At 46.0% G+C, this 22,905-nt stretch overlaps 1 protein-coding gene across 6 annotated transcripts in view; it reads right to left on the minus strand.

Moving 5' to 3' along the window:
• Window positions 1-22,905, minus strand: part of LOC147630207 (uncharacterized) — a 159,592-nt gene that overhangs the window by 62,799 nt on the left and 73,888 nt on the right. For all 6 annotated transcript variants that reach the window (XM_086811841.1, XM_086811839.1, XM_086811838.1 and 3 more), the window contains 2 exons: window positions 5,678-5,780; window positions 5,245-5,416 (listed from right to left, as the gene is read on the minus strand). In XM_086811841.1, coding sequence (XP_086667967.1) covers window positions 5,245-5,416; window positions 5,678-5,780 — 275 coding nt within the window. The remainder of the gene's footprint in view (window positions 1-5,244; window positions 5,417-5,677; window positions 5,781-22,905) is intronic.

Genomic DNA, 22,905 nt, shown 5'->3' on the forward strand with positions numbered 1-22,905 from the left:
CCCATAGGTGCGGGTCATTGCCACAGAATTCTACAGAGACTTCTATAGAGGGCTTCTCAAGTGGGACAGCCTGCCGGTTTCCCTCTTTCTTCATCACTCGGACCTCATGGAGGTTGTTTTTCAGGCCGCTTTCGATGATATCAAATCACTGGCCACGCACCGAAAGGGCTATCAGTGAAGAGGCTCATTCACCTCATTCCCAAGGACGCTGTTGACCATTTGGAGGTGTGTCAGTAGCACCCTATCACCCTCCTTGGCAGTGCCTACAAAATCCTTGCCAAGGCCATTAGCTGCCGCCTTCAACCCCACCTCCCAGATCTGATTCATGGTACACAGAGGTTTCATCCAAGATAGGAGCATCCTGGATAACATTTTTACCTTTTATTACGTGACTGCCACAATCCACCGCCTTGGACAAGAGGGACATGACAATTTGGCAGTGCTGCTCCTGGATTTTGAGAAATGCTGAGACAGAGTGGATTGGGCTTTTCTTGAGGCACCATGTGTTACAGATGGGATTCCCGGCCCAGATGGAGTTGGGGAGTCCCCGCACTTTATTTTGCTGCCCACAACCAAGTCCTTATCCTGGGGGACGAAAGAGACAAATTTCCTATCACCAGTTCAGTTCGCAGGGGTGTCCACTCTCCCCCTTCCTCTGCCTCTTTGTTGCAGAGGCGATGATCAGTTTTTTGTCTACTCAGGGGAAAGGGTTATGTGGTCTTCGTCGCCTCATCAGGTCTCACGAAGAGCTTCTAGACTCAGTTTGTGGATGATATAGCCACCTACCTCTCGGGAGAGGAGGGATCTTCAGAGATTTGCGCAAGGAAATCGAGGACTTTTGTTTGGCCTCAGGTGTACAGATCAATTGGCACAAGTCGTGAGGTTTCTGGTGTGGATCCTCACCCACCCCAGCTTGGCATCTAGTTGAGTCCTTTCGGCCAGATATTTGGGATGTTAGGTGGGGATTGATATCTCACCAAAGCAGTAGCTTTTTCCACTTCTTCGAAGCATTGGGAAGAAGTGCCCGCTGGTCGCGTGGTGGTGGCCTACCAGGTGCTCATGGCCACCATGTGGTACATTACTTCCTCTTGGGCGTTTTCCCAGGCATGCCCCAGACAGGTGCAGACGCTGATCCGGAATTTCATTTCAGCAGGGACACATGGTAGGCCCGCAAAGGCCAAGGTGGCCTCAAGGGTTATTATCCACCCTCGACATTGTGGAGGCTTGAACATCATTGATCCAGCTATTCAAAGTAGAGCGCTTCTTGGCAAGTTAGTTGTTCGAGGCTTTTAGCCAAGGGGTGAGCCATGGAAGTCTTTCCTATGCACTCGGATTTCGGCCTGCACCCGTCTCTTGGTAGACCCTGGACCCCCAATGTGAGATATATCTTCTTGGATACCCGCACCTACACCCGTGGCCTTAGCTCCTCTGTCGAGGACCAATTGGCAGACGGTTTGATCAGAGCTTGCGGTTACCTCAAGCCAGCCCTCACCCAGTTTCCTCTGACCTTTGATGAGGAGAGGCTCCACCAGCCGTTGATATGGAAGCCTCTCTTTAGTGGCCACCCCTTCAGCACTCGCTCTCACAATGCATGGGGGGCCGGGGCCCCTTAGTATAGGACCCGCTCAGTCCGCTCAGTCTTTGGGAGAGTTGGTCAGCTTCAGGAGGCTCCCGCCAGAAACAAAGGACAAACACCTCGCTGGGATAAGAGCATCCTACTGAACGCACATGTGTCCAATGGGACCTAGGTGAGTGGGAGTGGCAGGAACCTTTCAGCCTGGAAAGCCCGACCACCCCCTTTTTCCACTACACAGGGGGGGGATGGGTTAGAGGGTCCAGTTCACGAGATCGATGGTACCCCCACAGCGGCAGCTCACTGGTCCTCCCAGGTCATCTCTCCCCCCTTCCTTGGAGATTTTTGGAAGGGCCTGTTAGACACATATCGCCCAAGGAAGATCACACTCTTCCCCTGGCACTTAGCCCAACGCAACCTTGCCCTCGACACTTGGTTGGCCATCGAAGGACAGCTGCCGCCGGCGCAATGTGTGCGTTGGAGCCATCCCACGGAGTTGCAGCTGCATTGCCTTTTCGACTACCCAAAAGCACAATAAGCTTTTTTTTTCCCCCAGAAAGAAGACTTGTATTAAGTATGAAAAAATATACAAAAGGGAGATTTCAAACCAAACAAAGGGGATATCTCAACCAAAAGGAGATTCCAGACCAAACAAGGGGATATCTTAACCAAAAGGAGATTTCAAACCAAACAAGAGGGAAATCTCAACCAATCAGGTGCCTTGTGATGCCAACAAGGTTTCCATATGAGTGGCAGTGAAAAAGATACCATAATCCCACTCTCATAAATTGGCAGCGCTTTCTCTTCAGAGCCCTTCGAAGATCCTTGGATTCTAGCCCAAGTGGCCATAAGAGTGTGGATGATATCACTCCAAATCTTGCAAATGCACTATGAGTCGTAAACCAAAGTGCCCTCAATGGCCTCCGTGCATCTAGCCTTCCAATATGTGGCAGGCTCCAGTGCTACCAATAATCTCCCATGCACAGTCCAACCTCTATGCAGGTGGGACGTATCTTGACTCCGGCATGTCCTCTATGCAGGTGGGACGTATCTTGACTCAGGCAACTCCCTGACCAATCATAATGACCAGATCCTCTAGACTCGAGGAGGCGATATCTCCATCCCGGTTCCGGTGCCGTGACCCTCCTAGCTTCATGGATGCTAGGGGCCAACAATGGGTGGTTATATCACAAAGTCGTCCATCTCCGACATGGAGGGAGAGAGTGACTGCCTGAGAATGGATAGTGGATGACGTTGTCTCGTAGTCCCACTTGCTCCCGGGGGTGACACTAAGGGGGAAAGAGACCGGAGTGCCAATGTGGGGGCTGGCAGATCGAGAATGGTAGAAAATCCCACACACTCAGAGAGGAGCCACAATCTCCGAGAACTCACTTGAATCAATGGGAAGAGGCTGTAATCCACTCCCATGAGACGGTGGGCGCCACCAGGGGACTCAAGCGGCAAGGCAGCCAGTCGGGAAGCTGCAATTGTCATCTCCACTGGGTCGGAGAATTGAAGAATCAGGCGGCGCACAGATCCGGCTGCCTTCGCTCTGGAGGGATCAGGCGCTATGGGAGGGCGATGGGAGTGAAGACGGGGGGACTTCAGACCTACGAGAGGGGAGCAAGCAGGAGGGATTTCAACAGTGAGGTGACCTTAGACCCAGGACCAGGGGGAGGGGAAGGGGGGACGCCTGATCAACAATCTTGTGGAGAGGCATCTAGACAAAGGAATCCTGAACCTCCAGCCATCAAGAAAAACTACAGCCCTTAGGCTTAACTTAAACATGCCTACATTATTAGTAGGAAGAAATCACCATTGGTGCTCTCTTTGGAACTACTAGAAGCCATGTGGATGATTTGGCATGACGTTCAAGCCCGATATAAGATATCTAGATTTGAAATGCCCCTTATTGAGTTTAGGATCCAATTATGAGGGAGCAATTAACTCCACTTCATGAAAAGAGATCCTTTCTCTTTTAAAGACTGAAGACAAAATCAACCGAAAAAAAAAAAACTTTACCCATTCTTATTTCTACTAAAATCCACATTAAGCTCAACAAGAAGTGAAACATAAGTAATGGTATGTAAAATTCTACGGGATGGGTGGGGCCGCCTTGCCATCAAGATCCTTGTTCTGAGGTAAATGCTCTCATAACGGTTTACCAGCAGCTACCACTGCCTTGGGGATCCTACCAGCCTGGCCCTAAGGCGGCCGCCGCCCAATCCCGCGCGGGGGGCCCGTGGGGGGGGGAGCGTGGTCAGTGGCTTGTGTCCTCTCTGTGCTGGGCCTGTCAGTAGGGAGGCTTGGGGTGGGACGTCGGGTCTGCCTGTGCGGGTCTGAGGGGCAACCTCTGCTCTGACGTCGTCAAGGGCATGCTCTAGCAAGGTGTCCCATGTATATGAAAATGACCATTGCCCAAGAAGACCTCAATACTCCACGTGCTGCTGATTGGCCCCTCCCGAAAGAGGCTGGGCAACATGATGACCCTCCAGGGAGGCAATGCATACTCTGATGGAGGGAATCTCATCTGCCCTGGCCACCACAGAGGCGGCAGCCAATCTGGGGGGATTCCAAGACCTGTCCAACCGATCAGCCAATCAACTGCTGGCAATCAATTGCAAGAGGGGAATATAATCCTTTCAGAGGCCTGGGAAGCAAACTGTGACGAGGAAGACAGTCCATCCTGCAACAGGGGTCAGATGCGGGGTTGAAGATTTGATGTCATCGAGTGAAAAACGCATGAGTTGTCCATATCGCAATGGGGCTCTGTTGAAGCACCTTGTTCGAGCAACTGCGGGAGAGTCAAACTTTACCGGGGAGTAGCCATGCCCAAGAAAATGAATACTGGTGATTTTTCTGGCCTCACCAATGAGGGCTGCTTGGAGCAAGTCTCGGGCAGAAGGCGGGGGGCGGGCTGGGGCTCAGGCGATGGCAGTAGGCGGGTGCAGGAGGGCTTAAGGCAGGGGGGGGAGGGGGGGGGGGGGGGGGGGGGGGACTCGGGTGCACAGAATGCACAGGCAACCAGTGGGAGAGGGGATGACAAGCTGGCACAGGGGGGAACTCCAGCAAACTTCACATGTACCTTACCATCTGAGACCATTGAGCACTGTGTTTGGGGATTCATAGAGGCCCAAAGAGTTTGGTGTAAGATTGACTTGCTTATGTCTCAGGATTATACTTTATCACCTGAAAAGCACTACCACTGACATGCTTTGAGGGTAATCTGATAAATTATGCCCTGATGCTACTCATGGAACAGTTATGCTCCAATCTTGACAGATATTCCTAATCATCTATTTAGAGCACAACACTTGACAGTAGACCTGGGTTGTGAGTCGTTTGTTGGGAGCTGTAGCAGATTTGGAGGGCTAGTTATATGGAGCCTATATAGGGCAGTCAGGTTGAGAGATTATTGGGAGCTTGACAGCTTGGCGAATTTATCTATTGAGAACACTCAATCAGATCATGTACATTCTCTTGTGTATGTGGAATAGCCCCAAGTGTTGAAGGTCTCCACATTGGACGAAAGGTCAAAGGCACTTCTACAGGCTGAAACACATCCCCAAAGCATGCATGCTTTCTTCATTAAAAGTTCCGCCGATGCCTATTATCAAAAGAACACTATTAGTTCCAACATCTCAAATAACCATGTTAATGAACACACATACCGATATATGAATGTAGAAAGATTCAATGCTCGCAAGAAAAAAAGTTTTACAATAACCACTCGCTCTGCAATGGCGGGCTTCCAATCTTCCAAAGCAACAAGTAACCGAACCAAGAATGGTCCAATAATACTCACAAGTATAGTCATCAATGCAGCTTGGGCATATCCTGTCTCTTCATACCCAAAAGGGGGAAAAAAGAGTGGCAAAGTCATGCATCTGTGGCTGTTAACTTGGGTCTTTACAGACGAATCCCCTGCCCATCTAATGTAATGGGTGGGTGTTAGGGGAAGATCCACTACCCATGAGGAACAGGCCGGTGAGATCTCTCCTTTACATGGGTGTCTGTAAAGACCCTAACTTTCAATCTTATGCCAAAGTATATCTCTTAGTATGATTCAAAGTAACACATGCTAGATGAGAGAATAATACATACTTAGTTTTGTATTTATGATTTCAGATTTTGAAACAAGAAAATAGACAGCTGCAATGGTTCCGGCCATGACCATTGGCCACAATATACCCAAAACTGCATATCTCTGTCATGCAATGGATCAAAAAATCACTGGCGAATCATAATTGAGATACCTTCTTTTTTATCCCCCTTTTTTTTGCAAAAAGAAGACTATATTAAGTATGAATAGACCATACAAAATCATGGCTCGAAGCCGGAACAAAACAAGACCTCATCCCAAAATGTAGGGTGATCTCAACCAATATGGGGCACAAAGGTGCCAAGAGAGTCTTGTGGGGGTCGTTGAGAAAAAGATCCCTTGATCCCACTCCCTCATGAAAACAGTGCACTTTGCATGTGCAGATCTGGATGGACCCTGTATACGAGCCCATGTGGCCATAAGAAAGTGAATAATATATCCCCATATAGTATAAATGCAATGAGTGTCGTATATTTGAGTCCCCTCAATACCCTCTCTGCATTTGGTTCTCCAAATCTGCCAAGCTATGATACTCGCAATTAGCTCCTCAGCTCCCAAGTAGTATCACTCATCTATAGAGGTAGTCTATACTGTGTATGAGGAATATCCAGTAGCATGCAACATTGGGCCACACCTCACGCATACATTATGGTGGTGCCGATATCCTTGCCCTCAAAAAAATGTGGACCAAACTCAGTGAGCCAAGCAATAGCACCCCAAGTAACATAAATGGTCTCTCTCCTCAATCTGCACATAAGCTGAGCTATAGAGCCCCAAATCCTCTAAGCAGCTCAAAAGCTACCGAGAATCGAGGGCAGGCAGGGTCTTCTCCAAAAATAGCCCTCCACTAATTAATGGGAAGGCCACCATGTAAGAATAACCAAAAGCAGTGGGAGATCTGGCTCCTCCTGTATGAGTGCTAAAGTCTATGCCAAAATCTCTTCTGAATCAATGGGGTGACATCATAGCTCTCCAACTCGGTGTAGGAGTCCTCTAAATCTGTCCAAGTAGGAGTCCTCTAAATCTGTCCAAGTAGGAGCCTGGCATTACAGACAATGTAGCTGGAAAAAGGCCGACTCTTCATTGGATTGGTTGCATCAATCCACTCCCACTCACCAGGACCCCAGTGAAGATATCTGATAGGAAATCCACCATACAACCATAAGCACCAAGACCCATGGGTTACAATATCAGGCGGAGGGTCAACATGCCAGTCTCACTGGATGAAGGGTAGCACTAGGAAAAATATCTTGTGTGTCATATTTCAACAATCTCCATCATGGCTGGATAGAATAATAAACATGATCTTCCTTCTCATCCTGATCCAGCAAGGCTAACACTTGTAATGCCTGTCCTGGACAAAAGTCCCAACCACCCTGATCGTGAAAGGTGCTAGTAATCCACTCATGAGATACAGTTGCATCAATTTGATCGATCCATCCCTCTGAGGTGCCGGGTAGATGCAAGTCTCCAATCCATAGGGAGACTTTTAAAAGTTTTCCAAGCAATAATGATCCATGCACATCTCGCCCAAGTAGGCCACTGCATATATCTAGATGCACCCACAGGACGTCCAACCTCATCTCTAATGAAGTCATTCCACATAATGTGTTGTCTATTAGCAACATCCTCTGATCTAGGAAGCCTCTCTCTCAAAAAAGGTCTCATGCTAGTCCAGGCCCTGATAATGGTAACTATAAGTGGAGAGGAGGGTGCCCTAGACTCTGCCTCAGTAAAGATGAAACGTGCACTGAGCATCCAATCTCCACCACCTTTTCGAGGCTCTTACTGATTTTCTTCCGCATGCTGATCATTGGATCATTGAGCGTGACGTTAATATGGTTGAGCAACCTGAAGACAAAAGAGGAGGACAAGTAGGTATGGTGCACCCACTTGAGAGGGTCTCTAGGGTGAGGTTTATTCCCTCTATAAATGGCAGAGATTGTTGGCTTGAGGATCATATTCAAACGAGGCCATCCTCTCTCCTCTTTTCTTGGTCTAATAGGAGGAGGGATGCAGGGTTCATCTATGCATGCTTAGACCGCTTCCATGTTGATGATTGGGTTCTTGATAGGGGAGGACATACACTCATAACATCTAGCGCTTCCAAATTTGACCATTGCCCAGTGGGGTTTTCTATTAGAGATCCAAGATACCATGGCTCTACTCCTCATGTGCTTGTTCCTAAGCATTTCTACTCCGATGTAAAGCTTTTACTCAGAATGGGTTCCTTCAAGGAAGGAGCATCATTGATAATATCTTTTCCTTTTGGGAGGCAGTTGAATGGGCTAAGGAAAGCAACCAGCCCCTGGCCATCTTATTGCCAGACTTTGAGATGGCATATCATAGGGTTGATTGGGATTTCCTTGAAGGAACTTTTAGATGTATGGGATTCTCTCATGACTAGATCAGAGGTGTCTCATGCTTGTATTGGCATGCTCACAGTAGTGTGCTTGCGTATGGTGGTAGAGGTGATCGCTTCTAGATCTCTCGCACTGTACAACATGGATGCCCCTTTGTCCTCATGTTATATCTCATCATTGTCAAGGCTATGTGTAAGAGAATACAATGTGCAGTGTATACATGAGAACACTCACAAGAGCTAGGATCTTTCAAAGCACAATACTTTAAAACTAAAATTGCATAATAGCATTGATAGAGAAGAATATTGTATTAGTGAAGTGATACAATACATGGCAAATCCCCACACCCACGTGCTCCTGTGAAGGGAGCTTCAATGGCTGATCTGGAACTGTTAAGATGGAGGTTGTATGCTAGTAGAAGCTAGGGAGTAAACTCACAATGATTACTAATGAACTGTGTGGAGAAGGGGCTGGCCATGTATCTATATAGACCTATATATGTGGGATGACTGCATAGGTCTACGGGTCGGTGCCACTGTCCACGTTGTAGACTCGGCCCCACCTCCCACGACCATCCAGGCTCATCTCGGGCCCCGCAATGTCACAACAGGGTGTCCAACTGCAAAGTCTACCTACTCCATATGTGGACCGTTATCACATAACGGTGATAACGGTCCAGTGTAGCATGTAGCCTATTTGGCAATGTGCCAAATCTACTCCAAGCCATCTCTAAACCATCTAGTCTGTGATAGGCCACCTTCCCATGTGAGTACAGGGGCACCCGGCTGCTCATACATGGCTACTCCTCATAATGGAGGCTGTACAAACAAGAGCTAGCCGGTGCCTAGATAATAGAATATGAGGGTGGAGCATTGATATTCAACACCCCCTCAATGTCCACCCAAAGGTGAACTAGAGGACACTCCACTTTTGGAGTTACACGTTTCTCTCTCTCTCTCTCTCTCTCTCTCTCTCTCTCTCTCTCTCTTGCTTTTGGGGAAGCGTGCAAGCTGCATGCGTGGAGAACAAGGAACACGTTGTCGACTGGTTGTTGCTGGTGTTTGGCTGCGTACAGAAGTGCCCGTACAGACAGGCCGTACAGTCCACGTGGAGGCTGCCCGTACAGTCGGCTGCTGCAAGTACAGTGTACGGCTGCAGCAGGTTCAGGCGGCGCTGTGACAGGGACTGAAAGTAGGTACAGGCCGTGCTGCAGGTTTTGGCGACGGCTAGGTACAGGTGGCAAAAGTTGCAGGCGCAGAGACTGTACGGACAGGTACAGTAGGGTTTTACTGACCTGTACGGACAGGTACAGCCGGCTTCCTTGAACAGACTGCAGATGGTGCATCTCCAGTAACAGGCGGTGTTTTATCAGAGCATAGTTGGTATATCAGTCAGGTGGTTGCAGGGAGGAAAGTACAGACAGTCTTTGTCAAGTACAGACTGGTACGATCAGTCCCACGGGTGCAGAACCACGCATTGATTTGGTAAGCTCTAAACTTGTCCATCTTTCTTTCTTTCCACTAGCTTATGTCTGCTGCAGAGTTATGTAATCTGGCCCCTTGTGAGAGGAGGGGTATGGCAGTTTGAAGGGTGGAAACAGAGATTGGACAATGGATGTATGTTTGTACTGAGTTGTGAAACCATGTTCATGGAATATGAGAGATGTGTGATCAAGGCTGCCCTGCTGAATTGTCTTGGTTGATCAGAGGGAAGCACAGAGTGTTGCTTTTGTGGGACACAGATCTGTGTGTGAATCCTCTGTGCTAAATGGTCTTGAGGGCAACCAGATTGGACATACAGGTTTATTTTCCTGGCTAGTTTTGTTGTACTCAGTTTTACATCTCATTGAATTTGAATAAAGAAATACCGAGAGGGGCGCCAAGCTTTGGGGCCAACAGGTGTCGATTTCATTTCAGTTTTGGGGCATTCTAGCTCCAATTACTTTTGTTATTTATTTGGACTACAAGTGGAAGGGTGACTGCTAGTCTACCGCACTTTGGTTTCTACTAGAGGCCGGTTTCAAGGTTCCGTTGCCGGGACCCATCATCAACTTTCTTAAGGGGGTGAGCTCGTGGTTGACTCGAGGAAAGTCATTGCTGAAAAATTCAGCAACATGTCAGACACAGAAGACGAATATTTTTATAATGAAGAGGAAGAGCAAGAGACCTCTCCTGAGAGAAATGAATATGAGGATATTCTTGCAAGAGAACACGCTCCAGATGATGAACAATATGAGGATGTAACACAGCCAGAAGATATGCCTAGTAAAGAGGAAGATGATGCCCAGTTTAAAAATCGTTTGGCCAGTGTAATGGATGTGTTTATGGAGCTCACACAAAGTGAGAAGTTTGCTGAATTTATGAGATCCCGTTCTGAGCCCGAAAAGAAGAAGAAGAAGGTGCGTTCTAAGAACCTACCTCAGGGTCATAGTGGTGCCTTCCCACAAGATCCATCTTTTGGACAGTTTCCGAACATGCAACATGCTTTTGGTGCTAACTCACAGAGTTCATTCTTCGGAGAGCCATCTATTCCTCAGCAGTCTATGCATCCAGGTTATTTTGGTGGTGGCTCTGTGTTCCAATCCATGACTGGGGGTTATCCTCAGGGAGGCATGGGTATGCCAGGGACTTTTGGAGCTAATTTTCAGCCTGGTATGCAAGGGAATATGTATGGTGGTATGCAGTCCGGAATGCAAGGAAACATGTTTGGGGGCATGCAACCTGGAATGCAAGGAAATATGTATGGGGGCATGCAGCCCGGTATGCATAATGGTATGTTTGGAAACATGGCTAGAATGTATGGCATGCCAGGTGTGGGAATTGGTAATGTTGACCCTATGATGGGCATGAATGTTGGGGGTAGCAATCTTGTGAAGTCACTTCCTTACGATAATCTAACGCCTATGGGTAAGGCGAAGGATTATAAGGAAGGGGGAGCTGCTGTGAAATTTGATACATTCAGTGGGGCCAAAGATAAGTTAAAAGCACTTACCTTTTTACAGCAGTTTGATGCTGCTTTTTCTGGTGGTAATTACACGGAGTCCTCTAAGGTGAGAAAAGCTACGACTTTTCTCAAAGGCAATGCATTGCAGTGGTGGTCTACTCTTCTTTTGCAGGGCATAGCACCATGTACTTGGGTACAATTTAAACAGGTGTTCTCTTCCGTATGGCTCACATCTACTTTTGAGGTGGATGTAATGACAGCATGGCAGAAGTTGGATGCATCAAAGTGTGAAAATCTTGAAGATTATAATAGGAAGTTTTGGGAACCTTTACTCCCAGTTACTTCTTATCGTGCAGTGCCTTTGTCTAAGCAGGTGGACAAGTATTGTTGTGGGCTGCCCAAAGAAGTGCGTGACTATTGTATAAAGACTCGAGTAACAAATATGTCACAGATGATTGAGAATGCTATGACAGCTAATGTGTTACTCACTGGAGTCTCATCTGGATTTAAAGGCAGTAAGAACTCAAGCAAGAAATCTGAAAAGTCAAGGCATGCTTCGCGTGATGCTAAAGGGTCTACAGAGAAGCGGTATAAGAAGTTGCGAATGCCCAAGAGAACTCCTGAGGAGAGACAGGCTTTGATGGATGCTCGGAAATGTTTTTACTAGACAGAAGAGGGACATATGTCTTTTAATTGTCCCAAGAGAAAGTCCCAAAAGGACTCTAACACCAAAGGAGAGCCCAAATCAAAGAAACCAAAACCTTCTGCAGGGTTAGTTCCTGATCTTGTTGGGGAACAGCCAGGTGGTGAAGAGACTGAGTTGTGCAGGGCATGGGGCAAAGTGAGAGATCAAAATGCCTTGATATTCTTTGACACAGGTGCTAGAGTCAATTTTATTTCACCGGATTTGGCTGGCCGAGTGGGGATTCGTGCAGAGGAGATGGGGCCTTTATATGAGGCTAACATGGCTTGTCTTGGGTATGCAGAACCCGTCACTCCTGTTCTTGGGAAGCTCAGGCTTCAATTGCAGGGTTATGTGGACAGCAAAGAGTTTTTCATCATGCCACCTGATGGATGTGATGTTTTGTTGGGAATGCCATGGTGCCACAGAGTACATGCGGTGGTGGATACATACAATAGGAAAATCACTTTGACTCATAGAGGGAAAGAACATGTTTTGGATGTAAAGTTAAAAGGGGAATCTGTTCCTATTGTATCAGCTTCGGCAATTTCATCAGTAATGAAAAAGCATCTTTCCGCATACTTGATTTATGTAAAGGATGCAAAAGATGATGAGTCTAAGTCTAATTTGTCTATGTTAGATATGGACAGGACTGATTTCTTATGTGGGTTCCAAGATTGTTTTTCCGAGTCATTGCCAGGGGAACTTCCTCCGGAAAGGCCAGAAGATCATGCCATTGATCTAATTCCTGGTAGTACTCCACCAAATAGACCGCCGTACCGTGTTAGTGCAGCCCAACAAGAAGAAATTATGAGTCAGGTACAACCGTACAGGAGCTGTTGAATAAAGGATTGATACAGCCTAGCTTATCACCCTTTTGCTCACCTGTACTCTTAGTGCAAAAGAAGGATGGTTCTTGGCGCATGTGTATTGATTACAGGGCGCTGAACAAGAATACCATCAAGAATCGATTCCCCATTCCGAGGATCGATGACATTTTGGACCGCTTACAGGGCTCCACAGTCTTTAGTCGGATTGACTTGAAAAGCGGGTATCATCAGACACGTATTAGACCCGAGGATGTGCATAAGACAGCATTTCGAACCACGTTTGGGTTGTATGAGTTCTTGGTTATGCCCTTTGGTTTGACAAATGCACCTGCCACATTTAACAGAATGATGGACAGGATTTTCAGGCCTCATAGAGCGTTTGTGGGCACATTCTTTGATGATATGATTGTGCATTCACAAACTGAGGAGGAGCATAGAAGGCATTTGGCCATTGTGTTTGAAGAATTCCGAAATCATAGGCTGGTCATTAATGGCAAGAAGAGTGAGTTCTTCTTGCAAGAGATACACTTCTTGGGGCATATTGTGTCCAAGCATGGATCGGAAGCAATTCTTAATTGGCCAGATTTGAGGACCGTGCATGATGTACGTAGGTTTTTGGGATTGTGTTCCTATTATAGGCGGTACATACGGTATTTTGCTGAAATTCCTTCGCCCCTTCATGCCTTAACAAAGAAGGCAACTCCGTTTAGATGGGCTGATCAGGAAAATACAGCCTTTAAAAAGCTTAAAGAAAAGCTTACTTAGGATCCAGTATTGGTATTACCGGACCTCCGAAAGGCTTTTGTTGTCAGTGTGATGCATGTCGAAACAGCATTGGGGCAGTTCTCATGCAAGAAGGACATGTGATAGCCTATGAGAGTCGAATATTGCAGGATGCAGAAAAGCATTTACAGGTTTCTGAGAAAGAGATGTTAGCTGTAATTCATGCTCTTTCTACATGGAAACACTATTTGCTTGGGGCTGATTTCACTGTGCAGACAGATCATCAGACCTTGCATTATTTCCTCACGCAAACTAAGCTTTCAGAGAAGCATATGCGATGGGCAAACTTTTTATCTATGTTCCACTTCCAGATTGTGCATGTGGAAGACAAAAAGAATGTGGTGGCAGATGCTTTGTCCCACAAGCCACAGGTCTCAGCAGTTTCACTTGCTTATCATCATGAGCTTGATGAAATGAAAGAGCAGTATGCCCATGATGAGGACTTTGAAAGGTTGTATGATCAGATGTCTGAGGGTCAGCAGCATGAGCACTATACTCTCAAAGATGGGTTTTTGTTGATGCATGGTAGACTGTGTGTTACTAGGCAATTGCGACTCAAGGTTATGATTGAAAGTCATGCTCCACCGTATGCAGGTCATAGAGGAATTGACGCCACGGTAAAAGCAGTGGAGACTTTCTTTTATTGGCCAACCTTGAGAAGAGATGTTGATGCTTTTGTTAGGCAATGCATTGTATGTCAGAAGGTAAAGTTTGACCGTCAAAAGACACCAGGGTTATTACAGCCTTTACCTATTCCGGATAGACCATGGGAGAGCATTGCCATGGATTTTATATTTGATCTTCCACGTACACAAACGTGGAATGATGGCATTTGGACTATCATATGCAGGTTCAGTAAGCAGGCTCATTTCATTCCCGTGCGTAAGACGATCAAAGTTGATCATATGGTGAAGTTGTTCATGGCGAACATCTTCAAGTATCATGGCTTGCCTACGTCTATCATTAGTGACCGTGATCCACGGATGACGAGTTTATTCTGGAGAGGGTTGTTTGACAACATGGGTACAACTCTCAAGTTTTCATCTTCGTTTCATCCACAAACAGATGGTCAATCGGAAGAGGCTAACTCTACAGTGTTAGATCTCCTTAAGTGTTATGTGTCAGAGCACAAGCAACAATGGGAAAAGTATCTTCCTTTGGTGGAGTTTGCATATAACAACACTGTCCATTCCTCAACGGGCAAGGCGCCTTTTGAGATTGTGGAAGGAGGGAAGAAGGTACCACCCATTTTGCACACAAAGGATAAGATCTTTGAGGCTGATCAGTATGTGAAGAGTATGGATGAAGCTTATCGGAGAGTTAAGTTGGCACTCCAAAAAACTCAGCAAAAGCAAAAGAAAGCAGCAGACCGTCACAGACGTGCTTTAGAGTTTGCATCGCGTGATTGGGTTCTTTTGCGATCTGAAAAGACTAGGCTCAAGAAGATGAAGGGTAAAGAGCACTTATTCCCTAAGTTGAGCATGCGCTATTATGGACCTTTTCAGGTATTGGAAAAGATTGGTGAGGTGGCCTATCGTTTGAAGCTACCAGATCATTGGAGGATTCACAATGCATTTCACGTGAGTCTCCCTGGACCTTTCCATGGGGATGTGTCTGAGGATGTATTAGATGGGGCTCAACCGGAAGTTGAGGAACTTGATGAGGTTCTTATTCCAGAGCAGATACTGGCACATAAGGAAAGAAAAGTACGAGGTAAAGTTTCCCATCGCTATCTTGTGAAGTTCAAGAACTATTCACCGATGGATGCGAAGTGGATGGTGGAAGGTGACTTAACAGATTCACCTCAGGTTTTGCAGCTTTATCTCGATGCCTTTGAGTTGGAGCCGACTCTTATTATGGCTCATTCAGGTTCAGCAGAGCATGGGTCTGGAGCATTGCCTCATGCTCAAGAGGGAGGTAGCAACTCCACTCCCTTGATACATACAGGCTCAGATGACATCTAGAGGTCGCTTGGTGCAGTTTTTGTCTCACCCGCAGGTACTGATGGCTGACAGTACATCTGTTTATGGGACTTCTATGATATATGTGTACTAGTCACATTGGATGTTGTGGTTGTGTATGGTTCACAGTGGTATACAACTTGGACTACTACTACGCCATTGGTTTGCAGTGAATGTTGTTACATGTGCATGGCTTAGAGAGATTGGGACGCTGATCTTATCATATTGTATATTTCACTTTGGCTATTTTGCTGTATCACCAGAATGCAATCGAGGACGCCTGCCATTTTTCAAGAGTAGGGTATGTCATGACCCTGTGAAAATGGAACAGCACAAGTGTGGGCATGGTGGTTGCTGAGCAAAATAAATATTAAATGATTCATATTTGGGGTGCCCGGACAAAGGCAATGATGTGTGGACATCTTCAAGTGTGAAGGGGGACCAAGAACATTAATATTTTTAATGTTCTTGCCATGGGTGGTCCCTAGGCCTAAGTGGCCCTTAGAAACTTTAATAAACATTAAAGTAAGGGCCTTAGGATATTTTTGGAGAGAGGAAACTCCACTTTCGGAGTTACACGTTTCTCTCTCTCTCTCTCTTGCTTTTGGGGAAGCGTGCAAGCTGCATGTATGGAGAAGGAGAAGGAAAACGTTGTCGATTGGTTGCTGCTGGTGTTTGGCTGCGTACAAAAGTGCCCGTACAGACAGGCCGTACAGTCCACGTGGAGGCTGCCCGTATAGTCGGCTGCTGCAAGTACAGGGTACGGCTGCAGGTTCAGGCGACGCTGACAGGGACTGAAAGCAGGTACAGACCGTGCTACAGGTTTTGGCGATGGATGTGCTACTAGTACAGGTGCTGCTAACAGGACAGCGCAGACCAATACGGACAGGTACAGGCTGACACAGACAGCGCAGACCTGTACGGACAGGTGCAGGCTGTCAAGTACTGTTCTGTCCAGCAGGTACAGGTGGCAGAAGCTGCAGGCACAGAGGCTGTACGGACAGGTACATTAGGGTTTTGCTGACCTGTACGGACAAGTACAGCCGGCTTCCGTACTGTTCAGTCTTGAACAGATTGCAGGTGGTGCATCTCCAGTAACAGGCGGTGTTTTATCAGAGCATAGTTGGTATATCAGTCAAGTGGTTGCAGGGAGGAAAGTACAGACAGTCTTTGTCAAGTACAGACTGGTACGATCAGTCCCACGGGTGCAGAACCACGCATTGATTTGGTAGCTCTGAACTTGTCCATCTTTCTTTCTTTCCAATGGCTTATGTCTGCTGCAGAGTTGTGTAATCTGGCCCCTTGTGAGAGGAGGGGTATGGCAGTTTGAAAGGGTGGAAACAGAGACTGGACAGTGGATGTATGTTTGTACTGAGTTGTGAAACCATGTTCATGGAATATGCGAGATGTGTGCTCAAGGCTGCCCTGCTGAATTGTCTTGGTTGATCAGAGGGAAGCACAGAGTGTTGCTTTTGTGGGACACAGATCTGTGTGTGAATCCTCTGTGCTAAGAGGTCTTGAGGGTTGCCAGATTGGACATACAGGTTTATTTTCCTGGCTGGTTTTGTTGTACTCAGTTTTACATCTCATTGAATTTGAATAAAGAAATACCGAAAGGGGCGCCAAGCTTTGGGGCCAACAGGTGTCGATTTCATTTCAATTTTGGAGCATTCTAGCTCCAGTTACTTTTGTTATTTATTTGGACGACAAGTGGAAGGGTGACTGCTAGTCTACCACACTTTGGTTTCTACCAGAGGCTGGTTTCAGTACCTCTGTCATAAGAGCAAAACTCACAAGATTCTCCCGAGCCCTGTTTCATTCCTCTAGAGTCTAACCTTTTGGATCCACAAACATCTTGAGGCGCATCCTCCATGGCCGGAGGTTCTACTCCATCCAAAAGTTGTCTGTACCACTTAGGGAATGCCTTACCTTTTGTGGCACATCATGCTCTTGTTCTTCATCTTCAAAATCCATATCCACAAGAAATGGGGCGGGCTACTCTCCTTCAGAATGCGAGAAAGGTCGTTCTGCGTATGGAGATTATGTTGCTTTAGTGATCTTCTTGTTGCATGATGAAGAAGAAGGAATCTCCTCCTCCATCCTACCACATCACGGCTCACTATGATCTTCTTTGCCTGAGGATCATAGAGTCGATATCCCTTCGACTCCATGTTGTAATCCAAGAAGATGCATTTCTGGCTTTTGGCATCCAATTTGGTTCTCTCATCATCTGGAACATGTACATAACATTCACAGTGCACACCCAAAAACTTTCAAGTGTGTAGCCGAAGGTTTCTTACCCAAGTAGGCCTGTAATGGAGTCATCCCTTTCACGGCCTTTTTTGCACTCCTATTAAGAATGTACACAACCGTATTAACTGCCTCAACCCAAAAGGATTTAGGTAGATTCTTGTCATTAAGCATACTCCTTGCTATCTCAACAATAGCAAGATTCTTGTGCTCTATAACACCATTTCACCATTTTGCTACATAGTGTGAGCGGTAGTGAGCTCTCGCTTTATGCCACCAATGCAAGCCATTTCTTAAACTTTCCAAAAGCCTAAGACTTTTCCTTAAGAAAATACACCCAAATCTTCCTACTATAATCACTGTAATCATCCGTCACTATGCAAGAATCTCCATGTGCAATTGGACCTAAAACTGGCCTTTTGTGGGAAGGGTTTCCAGTGCTGCTTACCCATCATGGAAGCTTCACATACATCCGGACTGGCAGAAATTAGTGGCAAATGCTCAACTAGCTTACCTTTCTGCATCTTTGAAAGAGTCTGCATAATACTGACATGCCCATTTCTCTCATGCCAAAGTTTGTTGCTACTCAAGTTAGTCTAGATTGCAAACGCTGAAAGCTCATACAAGTTCCTCAGAATGCCCTTTGCAATGACCTTATCATCTCCATCAAGAATGACTACACCATTCATTCGAAGTGAACCCGCAAATCATGATCTGTGAAGGTGGCCGAGACAAAAAAGGAGGTTCCTCTTCATATCGGAAACCCAAAGAACTTTTTATACAACCTTCTTTAGACGTAAGTGAAATAGTACCTGAGCCTTTTATTGTGCACTTTGCATCATTGTGCACTGCCACCATGATGCCATCTCCCACAAGCTTTAGGGAGGAATACCAATCCTTTCGATTGGTCATGTGCCTAGAAGCCCCACTGTTGATGATCCAAGAATATCAGGTGCCACAACATTAGCCGTCTCACTGCACATGTCTTTAATGGCAATAAATAGCTCCAATGACTGGATTCTTCCTTGGTCTTTAGAGTGCCATTCTTGGCATCTACTTGCTTTTTCCTACATTCTTTGGCTATGTGCCCTTTCTTGTTGCAGTAAAAGCATTTAACCTTTTTCTTATGATTTGTAGAGTTAGAATTCTTACCCTTCTTCTCTGTGTTAGTGGAGAAAGCATGGTCCCCACCATTGCGACTATGCATCCTCATCTCCTCATCAAGAAGCAATGATCTGTACTCCTCGAATGTGAGAGGAGTAGGCCTGACACCACCATTCAAAGATGTAACAAAACTATCATACTTAGGTGGCAATACCCTTAGACAACGACCAGTGAGAGCACAATCATGCCGACTGCAGTCATCTTGTCACGGAGATCTTTGATTCTGGTGAGAAACACCTCCACCATTTCACCTCCATTCAGCTTCTCTTGTTGAAGCTGATTTTCAAGATTCTGAATCCTTGAGGGAGAAGTGGTCTCTGTAGAGAAACATGAAAGCTAGAGCAGACTATAAATGGAACAAGAACAAAACAAAAAAATGAAAGACAAAGAGTTACCTTGAGATGAGTGTAGACAAGACACAAGATTGATGCTTTCATTGATGTGACACCTACAATATATAGGTGAGAAGTACAAGATTGAGTAGACTGACTTATGGGATAAATGTAGAGGCGCCACATGGCACTAGACTCAAGACATAAAGACTTAAGTGAAACTAGACTAGAGAAATAGTACACCTAGTGTGTGGACACTAGGAGGAAGACAAAAAGACAAGACTATGACATGACAAAAGATAAGACCAAGACAGAGAGACTAGACAAGGATTGAGAGACAAGCTATAAGACAAGATGGACAATACTAGAAGACAGATATAAAGACTGATAGACTGAGAGACTAGACATGAGAGACAAAAGATCTTGAGACACCCCTCCTCAAGTGATATCCTCATATGGGTCCACAAGGATAGGGACAAGATGGATCTTAAAACAAGACACAGTCAGACAGATAGACAGACAACAGATAGACAGACAGACAAGACTAGATAGACAGAAAACTGACTGTAGACAAACAGATGGACCTTGAAGACATCCCCTCCTCAAGGGCAATGTCTGCCTCTTGGGTAGGGACAAGAGAGAGGTCAAAAAGCATAATGAGTAAGACACTAGAACCCCTTGACCTACATCATCGGTGGTCAAAGTGGTAGACAAGAAAGGTGAAGTAATCAGAAGGCCCATTCCTCATCATGTGAGGAATGAACAGCAAGATCTGCTGATGTAGATGCTGCAGCAACATGGGCTGAGGTAGATGCAGGGGCTGATGTAGAGGTTTTAGAGTAGCAGTCCTTCTCCCGGTGATTATCACGGCCACAAATGGTGCATGGATGAGCCTTGAAGCAGTCCTTCTCCATATGATTAGTTTTTCCACAATGGGTGCAAGGCTTTCTTACCTTAGAACCTCCTTTCTTTGCTAAAAATGCAGTGTCAGTTACCTTTTGTTGTTTTGTTCTTTCCTCTTCTTGGAGAGCATTGATGATACCTTCAAGGTAGGATTATTGTGATACTTGAAGGTAGTGACAAGAGTAGCATAGGTGTCAGGTAAGCTTTTGAGAAGCACAGCAATAGCAATATCTTCGGAGATGGGGGACTTCACTGATGAAAGCTGAACCATAAGACTGCGAAAATAATTGACATGAGAGGCTATAGTAGCTCCCTCCTGCATATATAGATCAAAGAATGAGATCATAAGTGCAATCTTAGAGTTTTTAGAACGGGGTCCAAAAAGGGTATCCAAAGTGATCCATGCTCGAGAAGCAGACTGTATGTCGGAGATGTGATGAATGTAATCATCTCCAAGACCGAGCAGGATGATAGCATAGGCTTTGTCATTCTTAGCAGTGGGAGCATAAGTGATAACTTGCTCAATGTCGGAATCTTCGGGAGCAGCATGATGAACAATGTCCCAAAGACCTTCTTTCATAAGATGGCACTTGATTTTGATTTGCCAAGTATGAAAGTTGGAGCCATTGAATTTGTCGATAGACATGAGAGAATGAGTAGAAGAGGCCATGTGGGAAGGTCTTACCTCTTGCTAAAATGCAAGGGCAGTGTCTATTCCCTTACAAGATTGTAGGAATGAATGAAAGAAGAGATCCAAACTGTTTTTAGAAGCCGGCTCTCTCACCACTTGTAAGGGCCATAGCATGTGACAGCCCATCGAAGCATGAGGAACTAGCAGTTTGCAGATATGAGGATAGGAAAAGGACTGACCAGCAAACTGAAGGAGACAATGCACAGTACCTTGTAGATTCTTCAAGAGGACTGAACTGCCTTTAGATGATGCGTAGACTGTAGATGAAGAAACACCGCCTCCAGCAGATAGACGTAGACTGCTGCAGAGGTGTAATACAGCTCCTGTGAATAAGTGCTGCTCATCCAGAGAGGGAGGCCAACAGTAGCTGCAGGTATGTAGTGATGCGCAACCTGTAGAGGATGAAGCGACAGCAGCAGCAACTGGAAGACAGGCCGGCGGACAGCAAATACTGGCGGACAGAAGGTTCAGGCCGGCGCAGGGTGGTTCAGAGTGTGAATAGGCTGGGCAGCACGTGCAGCTATAAGAGGCGACGTTGGACAACAAATGCAAGTCAAGTTACACAACATGTGCAGATCTACGCAGGGCAACAGATGGGCTGCGCTGAGTTGAGTGGGACAACTTGGAGAGAAAGGCGAAATCTCATAAGAAAAACAGGGAAACCCTAAAAACTTGCTCTGATACCATGTAGAGAAACATGAAAGCTAGAGCAGACTATAAATGGAACAAGAACAAAACAAAAAAATGAAAGACAAAGAGTTACCTTGAGATGAGTGTAGACAAGACACAAGATTGATGCTTTCATTGATGTGACACCTACAATATATAGGTGAGAGGTACAAGATTGAGTAGACTGACTTATGGGATAAATGTAGAGGTGCCACATGGCACTAGACTCAAGACACACAGACTTAAGTGAAACTAGACTAGAGAAATAGTACACCTAGTGTGCACTTATTTCCAACAGTCTCGTAGTGGCTTTGCAACAAGGTCCATGCTTCTGCATCAATGGAGACATTCCGAACCATGGCCAGTACACTATCTTCCATGCTCATATGGGTTGGAACACAGAGCATCTAAATTCCTTGGTCTCCAAGCTTGGACAAGGTTGACAGCAAGTGGTACGGGGTTGCCCTCTACATCCCTTGTTGGTGGCGAAGGAACATCAACACCAATGATAGTGTCTCAAAACTCATAGGAGGAAAGAATAGTCTTAAGCTTGAATTTCCAAATAGGATAATTGGTGCCATTGAGCTTTCCATCAGCACCGAATGGTGGTGGACGGGGTCTTGCGGAAGATGCCATTCCTCTAAGGTATTGCTAGAGAGCAATTAGAGAAGAAGTTTTGTACCAAGCCAGAGCTCTAATACCATGTAAGAGAATACAACATGCAGTGTATACAAGAGAACACTCGCAAGAAGTAGGATCTTTCACACCACAAAACTTTAGAACTCAAATTCCACAATAACAGAGATAGAGAAGAATACTGTATTAGTTAAGTGATACAATAAAAGGAAAATCCCCACACCCATGTGCTCCTATGAAGGGACCTTTGATGGCTGATTTGGAACTATTAAGACGGAGGTTGTATACTAGTAGAAGCTAGGGCGTAACCTCACAGTGATGGCTGATGAACTATGTGGAGAAGGGGCTGGCCGTATATCTATATATAGGCCTCTATACACGGGGCGGCCCTAACATGATCGCGTAGGTCTACGGTCATAGTTGGTGCCACCGTCCGCGGTGTAGACTCGGCCCATAAAGATGTACTAAAATCTAGGTCGCAGTTTCCCCAGCTCCCATGGCCATCCAGCCTCATCTTGGGCCCCGTTCGGGCCTTGCAGTATCAGGACAGGATGTCCAAGAGTAAAGTCTATCTACTCCATGTGAGGACCATTATGTGATAACGGTCCGGTGTAGCATGTAGCCTATTTGGCAGTGTGCCAAATCTAATCCAAGCCGTCTCTAAACCATCTGGCCTCATAGGCCACCTTTCCGTGTGAATATGGGGATGTCGGGCACCCGAGCTACTCAACCATGGCTACTCCTTATAATGGGTGTTTTACGAACAAGAGCTAGTCAGTGCCTGGACAATACAGTATGAGGGTGGAGCATTGATATCCACTATTGGGGTTTCTAGATTGTGTTTGCTCTTGCACAGTAAGAATGACCTTTTTGACCCTAAGCTTGCTCATGATACTGCTATGTTCCTCAAGACCTCACACATATGAACTTCTTTCTTCGCTCCACTAATGGAGTTTCTAGATTGCTTCTGCCCTTGCGCAATAAGAATGACCTTTTGATCTTGAGCTTGCTCACGACACTACT

This window comes from Cibotium barometz, chromosome 17 (assembly GCF_041138505.1).
Source record: "Cibotium barometz isolate CiBa-2024 chromosome 17, ASM4113850v1, whole genome shotgun sequence".
Lineage (NCBI taxonomy): Eukaryota > Viridiplantae > Streptophyta > Polypodiopsida > Cyatheales > Cibotiaceae > Cibotium > Cibotium barometz.